The sequence below is a fragment of the Mus musculus genome, chromosome 4 (genome assembly GCF_000001635.26).
Source record: "Mus musculus strain C57BL/6J chromosome 4, GRCm38.p6 C57BL/6J".
In the NCBI taxonomy this organism is placed as follows: Eukaryota; Metazoa; Chordata; class Mammalia; order Rodentia; family Muridae; genus Mus; species Mus musculus.
Window position 1 is genome coordinate 134,553,345 of NC_000070.6, and position 17,960 is coordinate 134,571,304.

The 17,960-nt window shown below is 51.8% G+C and overlaps 1 protein-coding gene and 1 non-coding gene across 4 annotated transcripts in view; both read right to left on the minus strand.

Annotated features, from left to right (window-relative positions):
• Positions 1 to 8,345: 8,345 nt before the first annotated feature.
• Positions 8,346 to 17,960, minus strand: part of Man1c1 (mannosidase, alpha, class 1C, member 1) — a 142,601-nt gene continuing 132,986 nt past the window's right edge. The window contains exons 9-12 of one of the 3 annotated variants that reach the window (NM_207237.3): positions 15,552 to 15,771; positions 12,484 to 12,656; positions 11,161 to 11,276; positions 8,346 to 10,488 (exon numbers count right to left, since the gene is read on the minus strand). In NM_207237.3, coding sequence (NP_997120.1) covers positions 10,362 to 10,488; positions 11,161 to 11,276; positions 12,484 to 12,656; positions 15,552 to 15,771 — 636 coding nt within the window. In that variant the 3' untranslated portion in view covers positions 8,346 to 10,361. Of the gene's footprint in view, positions 10,489 to 11,160; positions 11,277 to 12,483; positions 12,657 to 13,301; positions 13,491 to 15,551; positions 15,772 to 17,960 lie in introns of those variants that run through there. The other 2 variants (XM_006538757.4, XM_011250232.3) reach the window with 2 other exon arrangements.
• Mir6403 (microRNA 6403) lies at positions 14,379 to 14,507 on the minus strand. Its single transcript, NR_105829.1, has one exon. It is a non-coding gene; the product is annotated as a microRNA 6403 (primary transcript).

Genomic DNA, 17,960 nt, shown 5'->3' on the forward strand with positions numbered 1-17,960 from the left:
CACATACCCACATAGACTCACGTACATACACACATACATATGCACACACATAGACTCACATACATACACACATAATATGCACACACATAGACTCACATACATACACACACATGTATACAATACATACATACATACATATACATACACACATATATATATATACATACACACATATACACTCACATGCATATACATACATACACACACACACACACACACATGAATCCACTTTATAATACCAGAACAGAACATGACTGAGCAGGTTTTAGCCACACATAAAAATGGTGGCCTCCAATGATGGCTGGACCCAGCACCTCCCCTTCAGGATCCAGCTGAAGGGCTTTCTTTAGATCGCTCCTGATCACACACAGGCAGTGAGCACTGAGGCCTTCCCAGCCTCAGTGTATGGAGAGTGCCAGAGGCCCTTCTGGGGTTCAGTGAGCCAGAGCCATAGCTGCTGACTACTGCAACCCCAGTAGATGGTGTAGTACTACCAGCTAGATCTGCCTGGAGCACACTGGGCATGGAAAGGGATTAGGCAAGGAAAGGATGCAACCAGAGGAAAAGTTGTCCTCTGGGGCCATCCCCAGGGGTCCTACTTCCTGCCAGGCATCCTTTAATGACCTCAGGTTCCAAGGCCCCAAGGTGACTGCTCTTTCCCAGGGGCCAGAGGCTGTGAAGTTCTAGACTTCAGTCTTCAGGAAAGATGTGTAACCTTTGCAGACCACCATCAGGTCCTGTGCACTAGTGGCTCCCAGTGTGCATGCACAAGTGGATTCCAGGCCATTGTGTGCTAGATGGGGGTCGGCTGGCTTATAATATTGTCTTATTTTCTTCCCAGGTCACCTAGCCAAGTGAAGTTTCCTTTTTGTTTTTGTTTTTTGAAACAGGGTCTCTCTGTGTAGCCCTGGCTGCCCTGGAACTCACTCTGTAGACCAGGCTGTCCTCAAACTTAGAAATCTGCCTGCCTCTGCCTCCCAAGTGTGGGACTAAAGGCGTGCGCCACCATGCCCCAGCCAAGTCTGCCTGTTTTTTTTTTTTTTTAATGTCTTTGTTACTTTTTTTTTTTTTAGATTTATTTATTTTTATTATATATAAGTACACTGTAGCTATCTTCAGACACTCCAGAAGAGGGAGTCAGATCTCATTATGGATGGTTGTGAGCCACCATGTGGTTGCTGGGATTTGAACTTCAGACCTTCAGAAGAGCAGTCGGGTGCTCTTACCCACTGAGCCATCTCACCAGCCCTTTTTTTTTTTTTTTTTTATTGAACTCTGTTGGGGGCTGAGGAGATGCTCAGCAGTGGCTGCACAACCCCGAGGACCCAGGTTCAGATCCCCAGTACTCATGTAAGTAAATCAGTGTAGACACATCTGTAATCCCAGGGTTAAGTGGCTGCAGGCACAGGGAGGGGACAGGGGACTGGGGAAAGGGGAGGTCGGGGTGGAGGTGAGGGTGTCCCCCGAGCTCAAGAGCCAGCAAGTCTAGAAGGTCAGTGACCTCCTGAGTTCAGTGAGGTCTTGAGACACGAGATGGTGAGCATGGCTTGACTTTGCTGCTATTCTGTAGTATGTTGGCCACCCGTTGTCACCGTGCCATGAAGAGAGGGCCTTGTTTTTCCTATTCAGGGACTCCACAGTGTCCATTGGAGAGGGTGGTGGTTTGAATACGTTTGGCTCAGGGAGTGGCACTATTCAGGGTGGCCTTGTTGGAGGACGTGTGTCACTGTGGGGGTTGGCAATGAGACCCTCATCCTAACCACGAAGGATCCAGTCTTCTCCCAGGTGCCTTAGGAACAGGAGGTAGAACTCTCAGCTCCTGCAGCGCCATGTCTGCCTGGACGCTGCCATGCTCCCCCGCTTTGATGATAACAGACTGAACCTCTGACCCCGTAAGCCAGCCCCAATTAAACGTTGTCCTTTATAGGAGTAGCCTTGGTTATGGTATCTGTTCACAGCAATAAAACCCAAACTAAGACAGACAGGTAGCTCCCAGGAACATTCCGGGACTGTGGGCCTGGCCTAGCCTTGTCCTGTGTTCTGACTCCAGATTCTCAGGGGATGAGGAGGACCTGACATCTGGTGTTGACGTCCCAAGCTCCTAACTGTGCCACTTCCAACTCATTATAGCTAATGTTTGGGGACACCCTACGTGAAACAGATGCTATTAGCAAAGCAAATTCTGTTCTATGTGGAAGCACAGCTAACAGAGTGCAGAGCAGGTCAGGGGGAAGATGGATAAGCCCGGTCCCCAGAAAACAAACGAGGGGACGTGGATTTGCCACGCTTGCTTTATTTATCACACTGGGGGTTTGCTAAAGGCATAGATTCCATGGGGATGTCTGCTGCCCAGGCAGGGGTGGGGGCTGGGAATGAGGGGTGCAGGACACAAGGGTGGAGTGGGGCCTAACTTGGTTGAAGTATTTTAAGCAAGGGGGAAGGGGGTTCTGTCTTAGTCCTGGCCTGCCTTTCTATGATTCCTCTGTGTTTATGTCTGTCTGTCTCTCTCTGTACATGTCTCTTTCTTTCTCTGGGCCACACAAACACACACAGACACACACAGATATGCAGTCACACAGACACACATACAGACACACACACAGACATGCACACACATACAGACACAGACACACATACAGAGACACACACAGACACAGACACACAGACACACAGACACACAGACACACACAGACACACAGACACACACACACACACACACACACACACACACACACACACAGGCTATCCTCCAGCAGCTTCCGGTTTCCCAACTGTTTGCTGTGCTAGCCCTGAAGGGACAGTAGTGCCTGCAGGGGGCGCTGCAGCTCCCTCCTTCTTTCCCCTACAGCAAGTCCAGGAGCGGCATCTGAATCTTTTCTATTACCTGGGACCCCCCCCCCCTCCCAAAGGGAAGCTTTACTCAAATTCTACCCCCACCATCCTGGAAGCCAGTGATGAGACCAGCATGTGGGAGATGAACGAGTGCCACTTGGGGAAAATGGCTCTTCTGGGTCTCTGAACTAAATAAGGACCTACTATGTGCCAGGAGCTGCCCTGTATCCCAGAACACAGTAGGGGGGAAGAGAAGGTCTTTCTGTGCCAGAGTAGACTGTTCTGCAGGGGAATTGCTGACGTACATAGCAAGGTAACTTCAGATAATGATTGCCCTGACAAAGGAAGGGAAATGAGGCGTGGGTACCGTGACACTGGCTGATAGGTGGCATTTACACGGCAGCCTGAGCGGGAGGAATTGGTCAGCTGTGGGAAGAACGGGGAAGAACATCCAGCCAGAGGGAAAAGTGAATGGGAAGGCCCTGAGAGAGACTGCGTGGTGTGTTCAAGACCAAAGAAAGGGGCTGGAGAGGTGGCTCAGTGGTTAGAGCACTGGCTGCCCTTACAGGGGATCTGGGTTCGATTCCCAGCATCCACATAGCGGCCCACCACCATATGTAACTTTCAGTTCCAGGTGATCTGATGACTCCTGGCTTCTGTGGACACTTAAGCACACAGTGCACAGTTATAAATGCAGGTAAAACACATATGCGTATAAAATATAAAGAGGTCAACGAATGAAAGGAAGGGAAGGGGGGAGGCAGGCAGAGGGACTGGCAAAGAGAGCAGCAGCAGAGGGAGTTCATGCCAGACAGGGACATCAAGGCTCTGGCAGGCTATGGCCATAGAAGATTTTGTTCTAGGCATGACAAGGACCCACCCCACTTCCATGACAGGTTCTCACGTCCCCTAAGCTGGCCTCCAATTTATTATATGGCCATAGATGACCTTGAATTCACTCCTGGTCCTCCTGGCCCTCCTGAGTGCTGGAATGACATTGTGCACCACAGGGCCAGATGAACTTGTCAAGTTCCTCTTGCAATGGATCTCATTCTATAGACCAGGCTGGCCTGTGACTCTCTGGAGACTGTCCTGAGAACTGGCAGGGCTGCGAATGCTGCCTAGTTAAGCCTTAGGCAAAGTGGCCAGATGCAGAGGCCACAGATGTGAGCTAACCCTGAAAGAGCAGATTTCTGAGGACGGAGTGGATAAGGGGTTGCTGTGGCCTGCGGTGGGAGGGTGCTTGTGACTCCTAGTGGGACAGGTTTTTTTTTTTTCTCCTAAAATTAGCTGAGGGTGATGACAGAATGACTATAAATATACCAAAAATATTAATTATACACAGCAAATGGATACATCTCATGGCATATAAATGTTATCTCAACAGAATAACAGGATTTTTTAGAGAGAGAGAGAGAGAGAGAGAGAGAGAGAGAGAGAGAGAGAGAGAGAGAGATCTCAGGTGTCTCTAGCTGACCTGGATCTTGCAATGAGGCTGAGGATGGCCTTGAACTTGGGAAGACCTACAACCAGAACAACTGAGGCTTCCCCGCCCCGCCCCCGCCCCGCCCCGCCCCCAGGAGGAGGGGCCTCCAGGCTGGTGCTTTCTCTCCCTGGCGGCCCCTGCCGGGCCTTGTCCACCTGACTTCAGCCAGAGGAGCCGCTGAGCAGCTAGCAAATTGTTCTCCCAGTTTTCCAATTTCAACCAACTAACGGCCAACGCTTGCTCAACGAGAAAAGCCGGAAAGCATTTGGATTTGGATTTATTGCTCGGAGAGTGTGTTCCATCTCCTGGGTCTGTTTCGTGCTGTTTTCTCTAAGTTTCAAAGCATTGTGTTTAAAAAGGGGAACTTCCTCTGATGGCAGTGTTTTGCCTCACATTTAACTGGGGGGTCTGTAGTTTACAAAAAACCGTTGGCATAGTAACAATAACAACCGTCTCTGATGTGAATGGGATTCCCACAGGGGAGACTCATGGAATCTCAATGTTTCTACCAACTGAGGAGCTGGGCTTAGAGAGGTTAGGGGGTTGCCCAAGGCCACACAGCTCAGGGCAGGGCACAGCTGCCCATAGGTCCACCTGGCTTCAGAGACTGGGCTGGCCCTCTGGGAAGGTAACTGCGTCCTCTCTCAGCTTGACCCTGAACTACCTCAGCCATCTGCAGACAAACTGTGGAGCAAGAAAAAGCCAAAATGGGACAAAACCCAGGGGTGTGCTCGGCAAACAGTCAGAGGAGACATCAGTCCAAAAATAACCACTTGTGTGCCGGGGGACACTTGCTGTCCCCAACAGAACGTTTTGTGCTAAGATTTTTTTTTTTTTTTTTTTTTTTTTTGCAGCAGAGCTGAGCCTGAGGGTCTCGCAGGGTCTGAGGCAGACACTTGCTTTCAAAGTTCTAATTCTGTGCTGGCTAAATGGCAGCTTGCAACCACATGTGGCTGTTTACATTGAAATGAAAAACACTAAAACTGTACTTCTGCTGCGCCTGGCACCGTGCTCCGGCTCCGAGGTACATGGCCAAGCCTGGGCCGCAGAACCTCAGGAAATCCCTCTGGCCAGCCCTGCAGCCGCCAGCTGCCTGCTCCTGCCTCCCCCCTCCCCTGTCTGTTCAGAGGTGACATCAAGGGACACATCTGTTTTCATGTAGATCCTGCCTACAGCTCAGGCACCTCTAGATGCCACCCGTCTCCTAGAACAGCCGAAGCTTCAGGGGTGTAAAGGGAAGCCAAGCAATCAAGGGGTGACCCCAGACCTGGGCCTGGTTACTCAAGAGCCCTGGTTGCATTCATATCCGCCAGGGGATCAGGACCCACAATAGCCTCTGTGTGTGTGTGTGTGTGTGTGTGTGTGTGTGTGAGAGAGAGAGAGAGAGAGAGAGAGAGAGAGAGAGAGAGAGAGAATGCATCTTGCTCAGCTGCACTCAACCTTCTGAGACAGGTTTTCACATGGGGGGTTCTGGGGATCTGAACTCGGGTACTCGAGCTTGAGAGGCAGGCATCTTATCCACTGAGCTGTCCCCCGGCTTTGCTCTTTAACAGTGTCCACGGGTGCTTCCTGTGCACATCTTCTTTGAGACGCTCTGACTTAGGGGCCAGGCTGAGCAGTGTGTACGCATCATTCAAACTTAGGGAACCAAGCGCATTTCCAGCCAAACAACCACAGAGTTCTGCCAGCGGCAGTCAGGGAGTATGAGTCACACAGACCTGTAGACAGGTGCCAGGACAGACCCTTCAGGGACAGCTATGACCTCATCTCTGATTGTCACCTCCCAGGCATGAGGGAAGATGCTGGGGATAGAACCTAGGGCCTGGTGCAAGCTAGGAGAGTGATTGGCCATTGATCATCAGTTCTAGCATGAGAGCCCCATCTTGGCCTCAGGGCGTTCCCTGAGCAGCTCCAGTTTTGCTTTTCGTGCTTTACACACACACACACACACACACACACACACACACACACTCTCACATACATGAGCACGCCGCACATGCACCCACATGGGGATACGTGTGTGGGTGTCCGAGGTTATGTTGAGTGTCTTCCTCTATTACTCGCCACCATTTAAAAAAAAAAAAAAAAAAGAAGCCGGGTGGTGGCACACACCTTTAATCCCAGCACTTGGGAGGCAGAGACAGGTGGATCTCTGAGTTCGAGGCCAGCCTGGTCTACAGAGTGAGTTCCAGGACAGCCAGGGCTACACAGAGAAACCCTGTTTCAAAAAACAAAACAAAACAAAAACCCAAAACAAACAAACAAAAACAAACAAACAAAAACAAACAAACAAAAACAAACAACACAGACTTATTTTTACGTGTGTCTGTGTATGGATCTGTCCATGTGTGTGAGTACAGGTACCCAAGAAGACCAGAAGAGGCCGCTGGATCATGTGGAGCTGGAGTTATAGGCATTTGGGAAGCACCAACACAGGTGCTGATAATCAAACCTGGGTCCTGGGTAAGCGCAGTGCATGTCCTTCACCCCGAGCTGGCTACTCTAACATGTTGGGGGCAGGGTCTCTCCCCGAACCTCTCTAATTTGATTAGGTTGGTTAGCCAGTGAGCTCTGGAGATCCACTGGTTCCCAGCTCCAGCTCTGGGAATGCAGACAAGAGCTACCCTGTGTGTGTGTGTGCATGTGCGTGTGTGTGCGTCTAACCTGGGTATGTTGATACGTGGGATTTGAACTCATATCCTCAGGCTTGTGCGCAAGCACTCTCCCAGATCAGCCATCACCCCAGCCACCAGCTCTGGCTCCGGCACCCACAGCACATCTGAACACAAGCACACGGTTAGATGGGGGTTCCTGGCTAGTCTATGCTTAATGTTTTCCATGCCGCTCCAGGGCTCAGGGCAGAGGGTGAGGAGAACTCTGAGAGGTAGGCTCATGAGGTGATGCTGGGTAGGAGCTGCAGGCTCTTGTAGGGAAGGGTAGCCTAAGGCCAGACATAGGCCCTCTCCTGCCTCAGGGACCTGAGTCACTCTCAGTGCCTGTCTGCTCTCAGCTGCCTCAGGCCTTCTTTATTTTTATCCCTGGTGTGGTGTTCTGTGCAGGGGGAGGATTCTATTTCCCCACCTGCAAGAGCCCTCCCGGAGGATGGATGTTAAAATGGCCATTTTTACAAGTTGCTCCCAGCAGAAAGACATAGGACAAGAATGTGACACAGGCCCAGCGGGGAGCCCGGGGACTTTGGACAGAGAGACATTCTAGCTGACACCACCCAAGGAAGAGCTGGGCATGGTGGGAGGAGGAGGGGCCAGGTTGCTCATCATAACTTTGCCACTCCAGAAGAAGCCTGGCCCCAGATCGTAACCTGCGTTTGTGCTCCATGAACGTCTGACGCTCAGGCCTTGGTGGGTACACCAGTCAAGATGCTTCTCCACCCTTGACTATGGGCCAGCAGGGATCCAGGCCAAGCCAAGCGAAACTAAGAGTAGGATCTGGGTATGCCATCCCTGGTTCTCGTAGGACCCCTGCCCACCAAATCCTCTTTCTTGTCTTTTTTTTTTGTTTTGTTTTAAACAAGTTGTGTGTCTTTGTTTTAAAGTTGTGTGTTTTGTTTTAAACAAGTTGTGTGTCTCTGTGTGTCTTTGTGCATGTGTACCTGCAGAAGCCAGAAGGCACCAGATCTGCCAGACTGGAGTCACAGGTGGTTGTGAGCTGCCTGACGTGGGTGCCAGGGACCCAAATTGAGTCTCTCTTTGAGAGCAGTGTTAACTCCTTAACCACTGAGCCAGCTCTCTTCTTTTTAAGGTCTAGCTCTTCCCTTCTTCCCAAGATTCCAGGAGCCATTCACCAGCAATTCAATACACGGCTGTTGTTGTTGTTAAAGTTATAACTAAGAATCCCCAAAGACATGGGGGACTTTTGGGATAGCATTGGAAATGTAAATGAAATAAATACCTAATAAGAAAAATTAAAAAAAAAAAAAAAGAATCCCCAAAGACACAAACCCGAATGCCCAGCAATAGATACACACAGCAGGAGACCGGCGCACGGTGGAAAACTATACAGCCAGGAAGAGTGCTGACAGATGTGTATATTTCTTGACATGGAAAGATGTTCACAATATATAGTTAAGTGCAAAAGCAGGTTATAAGAAAAAACAGTATGCATAGGCTGACAACATGTTTGCAAAATATATTTTCTATATATTTATAGAAAAAGGTCTAGAAGAAAATATAACAGTATTCATTCCGGAGAGTTGGGTGGTGACCATATTTCCTTTCTGATTATCTTGGTTTCTTAATTGTCCTACAGTGTTTGTGCAGCAAGTGACCCTTTCCCTTTGACATGTGTGCTACGGATAGCAGGACTGTGAATGCACAGCTCTGCTCAGGAAGAGCTGGGATGTCTGAGCCTCTAGAACAAGGAGGCAGTGGATCCTGGACCAAAGGGCATCAGGAGCATCTTGCTGGTTCTCATAGCAACCCCAGCAGGTGCAATTTCTGCTGATGGAAAACAGCCCAGAGAGGTGAGGTGACTGGTCTGGGCTCACACAGTGGGTGGGTGGGTGTCACCAGGCCTGGAGCCCCAATACCTTGATGGCCAGTTGACAAGCCCAGTCTAATGAAGGGGCTGGGAGAGAGCCAACTTTACCCAGCACCTCAGCTGTGTCCAGGCTGCCAGCAGGGCTGTTGGAAAGGCAAGCCTGGCACGGCAGTGTAGGGGCCTGGACTCCTCGCCATGTAGATGGCTTCTGGGTTCACAGGGAGATGGCACAGAGAGAGTGACAGGGAAATCTGGGTTAGAAGATATCACACTATGTCCTTGTCTATACACAGCGCCTACTTGTCTTTGGGTCTTATTATCTTTATGACAATAACCCCTGTCCTTATGTCCCTAACCCCCACCCAGGTCCTAGCTACTGTTGGCTGAGCCTCCTGCATCCTTGTTAGTATTGGCAATGGTTTATAGTCATTCCACTAATGTAGAGGCATCGTATATGATCTGAGCGCCCTGACTGCGAGGTGGAGGCCATCTAGCCCTGGTGGGGGCAGGGGCTCACTAAGCATTGCTGATTGACAACATGAACAAAGGACCAGGGTGACCAGGAGATCCCAGAGGCAAGGTGACTTCAGGCAAACAGAGTCACCTCCCTGGGCTTCTTCCACTCCTCCATCCGAGTGTGAGTATTCATACCCAACTCTACCCAAAGGGCTGGCCTCTCATTTCCTGCACTTACTAGGGCCACCTGGAGAGAGACAGAGAAGCTGCACCCACTGCCTTTAGTATATCACACCTCAGCTCCTCTGCCAGCTGGTGACGGCTTCGGGTGACACTGTTGGAGGATTTTTCTCCCAGGAGCCTCTGGTGGCCAATGAGTCCAATCTGATTTCTTATTCAATGAAATCCTTTATTCTACTTCACATATTTCTCCATTACAGTAATGAAAATAGCATTATTAGTGATTTGTAACATTTGGGACCAAAGCAAAGGGGACTGTCTCCTCCGATGACAGGGTAGATGACAAGAAGTGGGACAGAATCAATGTCGGGTGATAGGCATTAAAAGCAGACGGGTCAAGAGTGTGTGTGGTGTGTGTGGTGTGTGTGTGTGTGTGTGTGTGTGTGTGTGTGTGTGTGTACAAACACTAAAGGTCTCCTTGAGTTAGGTGGCGCCACTTTAGAAGGTACATGATTCTGAAAATTATAATTGTCATAAAACTCAAGTGGGGAGAAAGAAAAAAAACAAGGAAGGTCAAGCAAAACCGAACTCCCTAAACCAAAAAGGAAACCGAACCAAATACACAAGATGGGAACGCAAACTTCCAGTCCTTTGGCCCAGGGACAGCAAGTGTGGGGACACAGAAATTCCCCCATAGAAAGGAACGTGTAGGCGCCAGGGACCATAGCCCAGGGGCCCACGCTGGTACATCACCAGCTCCTGTCTCCTCACAGAGGAAAAGAAGTCGCCTGTCCGACACATCCGTCCAGGGTCTGCCCACAGCGGGCCTTCCGTCCCCAGTGCCTCTGAGAACGGTCCCGGATCCCAAGAAAGTAGAGGCGTCCCTGAGACACAGGCGTGGCGACAGTGGTCAGTGAGGGTGGCCAGCTATGCTAAAGCTGTCCGAGCGGTTGACGGGCAGCGGATGAGCCTCGGTGTTGAACACCCAGTCTTCCAGTGACAGCACGTTATCTTCAGAGAACAGAAGATAGAGGTATCTGTGCGGCAGGGCAGGGATGGAGAGAACCGTTAGTGTGTGTGTGTGTGTGTGTGTGTGTGTGTGTGTGTGTGTGTGTGAGCACTGCCGGTGCTAGTCCTGGGGAAGCACAGGGATGCTGAGCTGTAGGGTCAGAAGACCTGTTTAATTCTGGCCACCATCCACTGCTTCACTCACCCGACCATTCTGCTGTGAGCCCTGCAGGTAGAGCCTAGACTTGCTCTTGGTCTGGTGGCCCAGGGACTGCACCTGCTCAAAGTGTTACTATGTTCCCAAGCTGCTGTTAAATTCCTGCAGGGCAGTGACACAGCTGGGCTCTGGGAACTCTAGCCTCTGGCCGGGACTCACTAGAAGGGACCACCAGAGCAAGGCACAGCTCAGGACTCAGAGCAACAAGGGAAGCAGGCAGGAGACTGCCAAGCGCTCCAAGCTGGGCTGCAGAGATGACAGGTGGACAGGCCCAATGGTACTCAGCAGCCGTGTCACATGGCGGAAGAGTGGCAAACGACCAGGTGAAAGGGTTTGGGAAACTCCTGCTGTGGTCAAAGATGGGGATCTTGGCCACAGCTCAACCTACTGTGAAGCCCTGGGGACCCCAAGCCTCTGCCCCCATGTGGGCTCCCTGCTTGCGACTCCTGAGCTGAGGGCCTGACCCAGGAAGAGCTGTACTCACTTCAGCGTCTCAGCCAGGAAGAAGCTCTGTTGCCTGTTGTCATGGTTGGGGTTACTGCTGTACACGTCCTGGATCCCCGAGAAGCCGGCTTCCGTCCGACAGTGTTTCTCCAGGGCCTGGAGGAAGGGAGCAGCGGCCTTAGTGTGGGGAGGAGATGCCTGGTGGTTGGAGCTCAATAGCCCTCAGGTCCCAACTCTTGGCTGGCACATAGGGGTCCAGCTACGGCCTTCTTCCCAGGATCAGCCTGCCCACTCTGCCTTCGCTTGTGTTGAGAACTCAGCTCGGATGCTTTCCTAGGTAACTAAGCAATTCCCTGGTCTGAGACCTGCCTGGGCTTCTCCGCCTTCCAGGGACTTGGGTGACCTGAAGACCTTCACCACAGAGGTGACGATGTCAAGGGGCTGCTGGGATCCAGAGAGCAGACTCAGAAACCGTCAGGCTTGCTGCTGCTTTTCTCTACATCCAACACGGGCTCCCTTCTGCCCTGAGGACCAACATAAGCACCAAACATTTGGCCTTTGAGGGTCATGAACCTCAGGGAAGCAAGGCCCTGGCTGAGTCCTGAGGCCTAACTGTAAGCAGTCTCCCACCTGAACTGTGTGCTGCCAGGATAGCCTGTCTCCAAAGCAGGTGACCCTTGTTGGCATGGGCACAAAGGCTTGTGGAAAGAGGGAAAAAAGGACCTATCAGAGAATTTTCTGGAAGCACTACCCTAGTCTTCTCCATTTACCCCTATGTGGTACTTTAAATAAGAATGGCCCCACAGGCTCATCTATTTGAATGCAGAGAGAATGGAACTTTTTGAGAAGGATAAGGAGGTGTGGCCTTGTTGGAGGAGGTGTGGCCTTGTTGGAGGAGGTGTGGCCTTGTTGGAGGACGTGTCACTGGGGTTAGGCTTTGAGGTTTTAAGAGCCTATCCAAGGCTCAATTTCAGTCTCAGTCTCTCTGTCTGTCTGTCTGTCTGTCTGTCTGTCTGTCTCTCTCTCTCTCTCTCTCTACCTGTGGATCAGGATATAGCTCTCGCTACTTCTCCAGCACCATGCCTGCTGCCAAGCTCCCTGCCATGATGATAATGGACTAAATCTCTGAAACTGTAAGGAAACCCTCCATCAAGTGCTTTCTCTTATAAGAGTTGCCTTGGTCATGGTGTCTCTTCACAACAATAGAACAGTGACTAAGACACCCGAGGAGAACCAGGTTTCTAACCAGTGCTTGGGTTGGAGGGAAGACCATGGGGGGGTGTTGGGGGCTGCTCTGGCAGCTTCCCTGTAGTTTCTGAGTCAGAGGCTTAATTCCCAGGGACATCTGCTGAGCAACACTCACCATGACCACCTCCCAGCCCCACTCCCTGTAGATGGGGTCATGCGTCTGCCGCCATAGGTACATGTAGCTCTCTACCACCTCGGGGCGCAGGATGTAGTAGCTCTCGCTCAGTTGTGTGGCCACCGCCTCTCGGCCAGAGTTGAACCAGAAGGCCTCAGGCCCCAGCTTGGTGTCTGTGGGACAGATCAACAAACAGTCAGAACTCCTACTTCCTACTTCTCTGGACCCTGTCTAGAATAGATCAGGATGGGACGTGGGCAGAGGGCTGAGCTGGGGTAGACTTGTCAATTGACCCTGGGGGCTGCACCAAGCTGTGCAGAGCCTCCACAGCAACTTCCTTGAAGCTTAAAGAATAGAGCTGTTTAGCTGGGTGGGGTACGCACACCTATAACCCCAGCATTCGAGAGACAAAGAAGAGATATCTCTGATTTTGAGGCTAGCCTGGTCTACAGAATGAGTTATAGGCAAACTAGGGCTACAGTTTGAGACCTGTCTCAATTCTTCCCCCCCCCAAAGTTGGGGTTGCAGGACGTACCAGAATCTTTATTATGCAAATGTGCTACCATCCCCCCCCCCATCCCTCCCTCACACACCCTAAGCCACCTGAGAAAACATTGAGCAGGTTCTACTGGAGAATCAATGTTGGATGGGTTTTTTTCAACTTGACACGAATCTAGACATATCTGGGAAGAGGAAATTAAAAAAAAAAAGATCTATTTATTTTATATATATGAGTGCTCTATGTACTCCTGTAGGCCAGAAGAGGGCATCGGATCCCATTACAGATGGTTGTGAGCCACCATGTGATTGGTTGCTGGGAATTGAACTCTGGAAAAGCAGTCAGTGCTCTTAACTACTGAGCCATCTTGCCAGCCCCCCAGAAGAGGAGATCTTAATTGAGAAACTGACCTGCAGGCAAATCTGTGGGTATTCTGTTAACTGATCATAGTGGCAGGAGGGTCTAGTCCAACAGAGGCAGTGCAACCCCTGTATAGATGGTCCTGATGCTGCAAGAGAGCAGGCTGAGTGAGCCATGAGGTGCAAGCCAGTAGGCAGTACCCCTCTATGGCCTCTGCTTAAGTTCCTGCCTCCAGGTGCCTGTCTTGAGTTCCTAACCTGACTTCAATCAGTGATGGGGCGTGGCCTGAGAGCTGTGAAATGAAATGAGCTCCCCCTCAGATTGCTTTTGCTCAGTGTTTTAGATCACAGCAGTGGAGATGTGAACTCAGACAGGAGCCTGGGAAAGCACCTGTCATGGCCTGCTTTGGCTTCATGGGGTCTAGGTTTTGTGTGGGCAGTCTGCTGTCAATATGGTTTCCACAGGACCAAAATTGTAAAGTAGAACACAACCAGGCAGGCTTGGTGGTGCACGCCTTTAATCCTAGCGCTTGGGGTGGCAGGCGATTTATGTGAGTTTGAGGCCAGCCTGATCTACAAAACCAAACAACAACAAACCAAACCAAAAGACCTCTCTCTCTCTCTCTCTCTCTCTCTCTCTCTCCCTCTCTCTCCCTCTTCCTCTCTCCCTCTCTCTCTCCCTCTCTCTTTCTCTCTCCCTCTCTCTTTCTCTCTCCCTCTCTCCCTCTCCCTCTCCCCCCCCTCTCTCTCTCTTGCAAACGGCAATCGGCAATCTTTTGTTCATACAGAAACAGGATCGGAGGGGCTAAGCATTTTATCCAAGGCCACACAGTAAGTCAAGGCTGAGCTAGACTGTGCCTCTCCTGCCTGCACCACCTGTCCAGGCCAGCTGAATACTGACTCTAGTCCTAGGTATGTCCTCACTCCTGCCTGGCCTTGGCCCCCAGGAGGTCCCGGGGTGGGGGATTTTCTCTAGAGCCTGTTGGCAGTCTGGAGGTGTATCTCCTTAGGAGTCACTGGGCTCAGCTTCTTTGTCCTCTGCCCCGCCCCCAGATGGCTCAGGGGCTCTGCCACTGGGAAACAGCGCCTTTGCCAAGTTGCTAATGGGGTGACAGAGGCAGCGGCCGCACAGGCGGCAGTGGGTGAGCCAGACTGGTTGGGACAATATGCTCGATTAAGCGGCTGTCTTTTACAGCCCTGGATGATTGTCCCAGACAAACAGCAAGCTCTTTATTATTCCTGAGATTTCCCGTTTGTTTATGGCCCTGGCGCAGGGAGCCCCGTGCAAAGAATGGATCACCCGATTTCAAGCCCAGCACGGACATAACCGGCCTGGAACCAGCTCCAGCCCTGACACTTGTCGCTGGCCTCTTGCTGTCAGAGCCTCATGCAGGGCCAGTTAGATGCTGGCTTGTGGGGGCATAGCAGGGCTCAGGCAGCTGCATGCTGTTCTCCCCATTGGACAGATGGGAAGTCAGAGGCTCAGAGCACTATGTGGAGCCTCTCATCCATCCAAGGGTAAGACTATGGTTCGGAAGCCAGGCAGTATACTTTCAGAAGGGCAGAATGTGTGTGTGTGTGTATATATCTGTCTGTCTGTCTGTCTGTCTGTCTGTCTGTCTGTGTAGCACTGGCGATTAGGGCCTGGCTGAACTACTCACATTCAGAGGGACTTTCCCTAAGGCAGCCCTAAGGCAGCTCCCCAGCCCCGCTGGGCTGTTTCACCAAGTATGAAATGATGTTTGGGGTTCATGCCCCTAGACAGATTATTCAGTAGTTTTGGTAAGTGTCCGGTGTGTGCAAACAGAGATTTTCAAGCTTGCTGGTTGTCTTGAATCAGAGGGTGGCTAGACACAGGGTGAGAGCCCCCATGGGCTGCAGAGGAGAGGCAGAGGATCTGCAAGGCTCAGATGTCAATCGGCCATGGGTGTTGGAGGACCCTCCGATCCCTGCCTTCCGTGGAACCTTGGCTCCATCATCTCGGAGCCTCGGATGCCCCTTCTGTGCTGGAAGGCTCAGTCGGACACCTTTCCAGTGCCGGGCAGGATACAGTCAGTGCCAGGCCTGCTTGCCTCTCACTGGAACTCTAACAGCTTCCCAGAAGAGATGGTACCTAGAGTGATCTTCCCTCCTTTGCTCTGCTGCTCTGGCCAGTGCTTCCTGGTGTCTAGCCTGGGTATCTAGTGCTGCTTTTTTGCCTGCAGGGTTACCTGAGCGGGCATAGGACTCATGGCACGTCCTGGTGATCTGGGCTGCAAGCTCTCGGTAGTAGGCTCTTTTATCTTCCTTGGCATCATCTGCACCAAGGGCGATCATGCCCCCTGAGAAGCAGGCAAGGTGTCCCATCTTGTGGTCCAGAATTCCTCCACGCCACTCAGCAATGTAGGTCAGGCCCCCGGGAGAGACATTCACGAGATAGGTCTCTATGGCCTGGGGGTGGGGAGGGAAAGGAGGAGGGAAAGGAGGAAACAAGTCAGCCGGGAGGCAACAGCGGCAGGTGCTCTCAGGCCCTTCTGTCCCCCAGAGCCAGTGTGGGGCAGGGGCCCTGTCGGGAGCTAAGATGTACACGGGCCTTATAAATCTTCTACATCCTGTGGCTGGGGAGATGGTTCAGCGGCTAAGAGCACTGGCTGCTCTTCCAGGGTCCCCAGGTTCATTCCTAGAACCTTCAAAGCAGACGGCAACCATCGGCAACGCCAGTTCCAGAGGATCTGATGCCCTCTTCTGGCCTCTGCAGGCATTGCATGCACATGGTGAGCAGACACACCCACTCTCAAAACAGAAGCTTTCAAGGTTAAAATCAATGTTTTGGGACTGGAGAGATGGCTCAGCTGTTAAGAGCACTGATTGCTCTTCCAGAGGTTCTGAGTTCAATTCCCAGCAACCACATGGTGGCTCACAACCATCTGTAATGGGGTCTGATGCCCTCTTCTGGTGTGTCTGAAGAGAGCAATGGTGGTGGGGGTCAGTGAGCAAACTTGTCCACCTGAGTCAGATTCCCAGAGCCGACAATAATCACGTTGAATGAAATAAAGTCTAACGAAAGGTCTTCTCCTCCACCGTACCGTCTGCCAGCAGGGCTTAGCCTGAAGGCTGCTGGCCTGTGCTGGAGTCGCCAGCTTTCTTGTGGCTAACCGTCTTCCTGGAGGGGAGGTCCCTGTGTCTCCATCAGGAAAGCAGCTCTGCTCTGTCCAGGGTTCCAGCAGCGCTTTCTCCACGCCAAAGCCGGCTGTGGGAGGATCGGCTCACCCTCATCACTCACGGGAGCCCTGCTCCTGCTGCAAACACCGCAGGCTCCTTTCAGTAGAAAGGGGCTCCTAGGAAATGACTCGTGATGTTGGGATGCCTTCCACTCCCTGCTGACAGTGCCAGGAACTCTCCACATGGCCCAAAGCTGGCCTCCATAGGCCATGAGTCTTGATTTTAACTGTGGACCCAAGGGGATATTACTGGGCCTCTGCCTCCAGTCTACTCTTAAATGAATTGGATCACATCACAAGCCTTTGTACAACCTCAATAGATCCTTGGTAGGATGGTCTCGCTAGGCCCCCAAGGTGTGACTGGTTTTCTAGATTCACTCCTGGGCACACTGTGAGTTCAAATCTCTTCTCTATCAGTTCTGCTGAGTGGCACTGGGCAAGTTACACACTCTCTCTGTGCCATGTCAGCTTTGTCTCTTTGCATCAGAGTCCCCAACAATGCTGCCCATGAGTCCCCTGCAGCCTTGCCCCCTGCCCTCAACTCACATCCCTTCCCAGCCTCAATGGCCTTTTTCCATTAATGCCTGCCCCCTCTGGACATCCAAAGAGGACCTGAGTCCTTTTTGGGCCAGGGGCCTGAGACACAGCAGCACTGTGGACGGGCCTAGCTGTGGGTGCTGAGATTCAAATGCACATTGGAAATGGCTGTGACAGCTGGGGATGAAAGTGTAGATGCTCTGCTTTGCAGAGAAAGGCCAGAGAGGTCTCTTGCCTCTGGCTGTGTATGTCCCATCCTGCATTCTGAGGTCAAGCCTCTTACTCCTACCTCCTGGCTCTCCATTTGGAGCCTGATTACAAACAATGCTCCCCACCTCCAATTATCTGAGTGTTGCTTGGCATGCCCGCCAGCCACCAGCCAGGGCCTGGCACGAGACAGGGCTGGCTTCCTTTTCCTCCCCTGTCAGGGCCGGGACTAGGGGGTTGGCTGCAGGACCCTCACTGGGTGGCAGATGGGAAAAAGCAGATGAGGTGCCTTGCTAGGGCATCAGTTCCACGTGGGGATCGAGTGGAGGCCTGGAGTGTCACCAGCTGCCAGGCGGGGTTGCTCCGGGCTCAGCACTGGCTCCTGGGTAGAACGGGGGTCCCAGCAGCTGCTCTGTTAAGGGTCACTGCAGGGGGTGAGCATCTAGGCGAGTTCAGGGTCTGAGAACTTTACCCATGTGTGGGATGTGAGGAAACAGATATACGGGGAGAAGCTAGGATGCTGTGTCTGGGCGCTAGGAAACATCATCTTCTAGACTCCCTGGCCATGCCAAGTCACTGCCTCTCTGAGGAAAGTGCAGCTCAGCGCCCCTGACTATGACAGAGACAAGCACAGATGGAGATAGACGTGCCAAGCTTCATTCTCTGTGTGTGTTC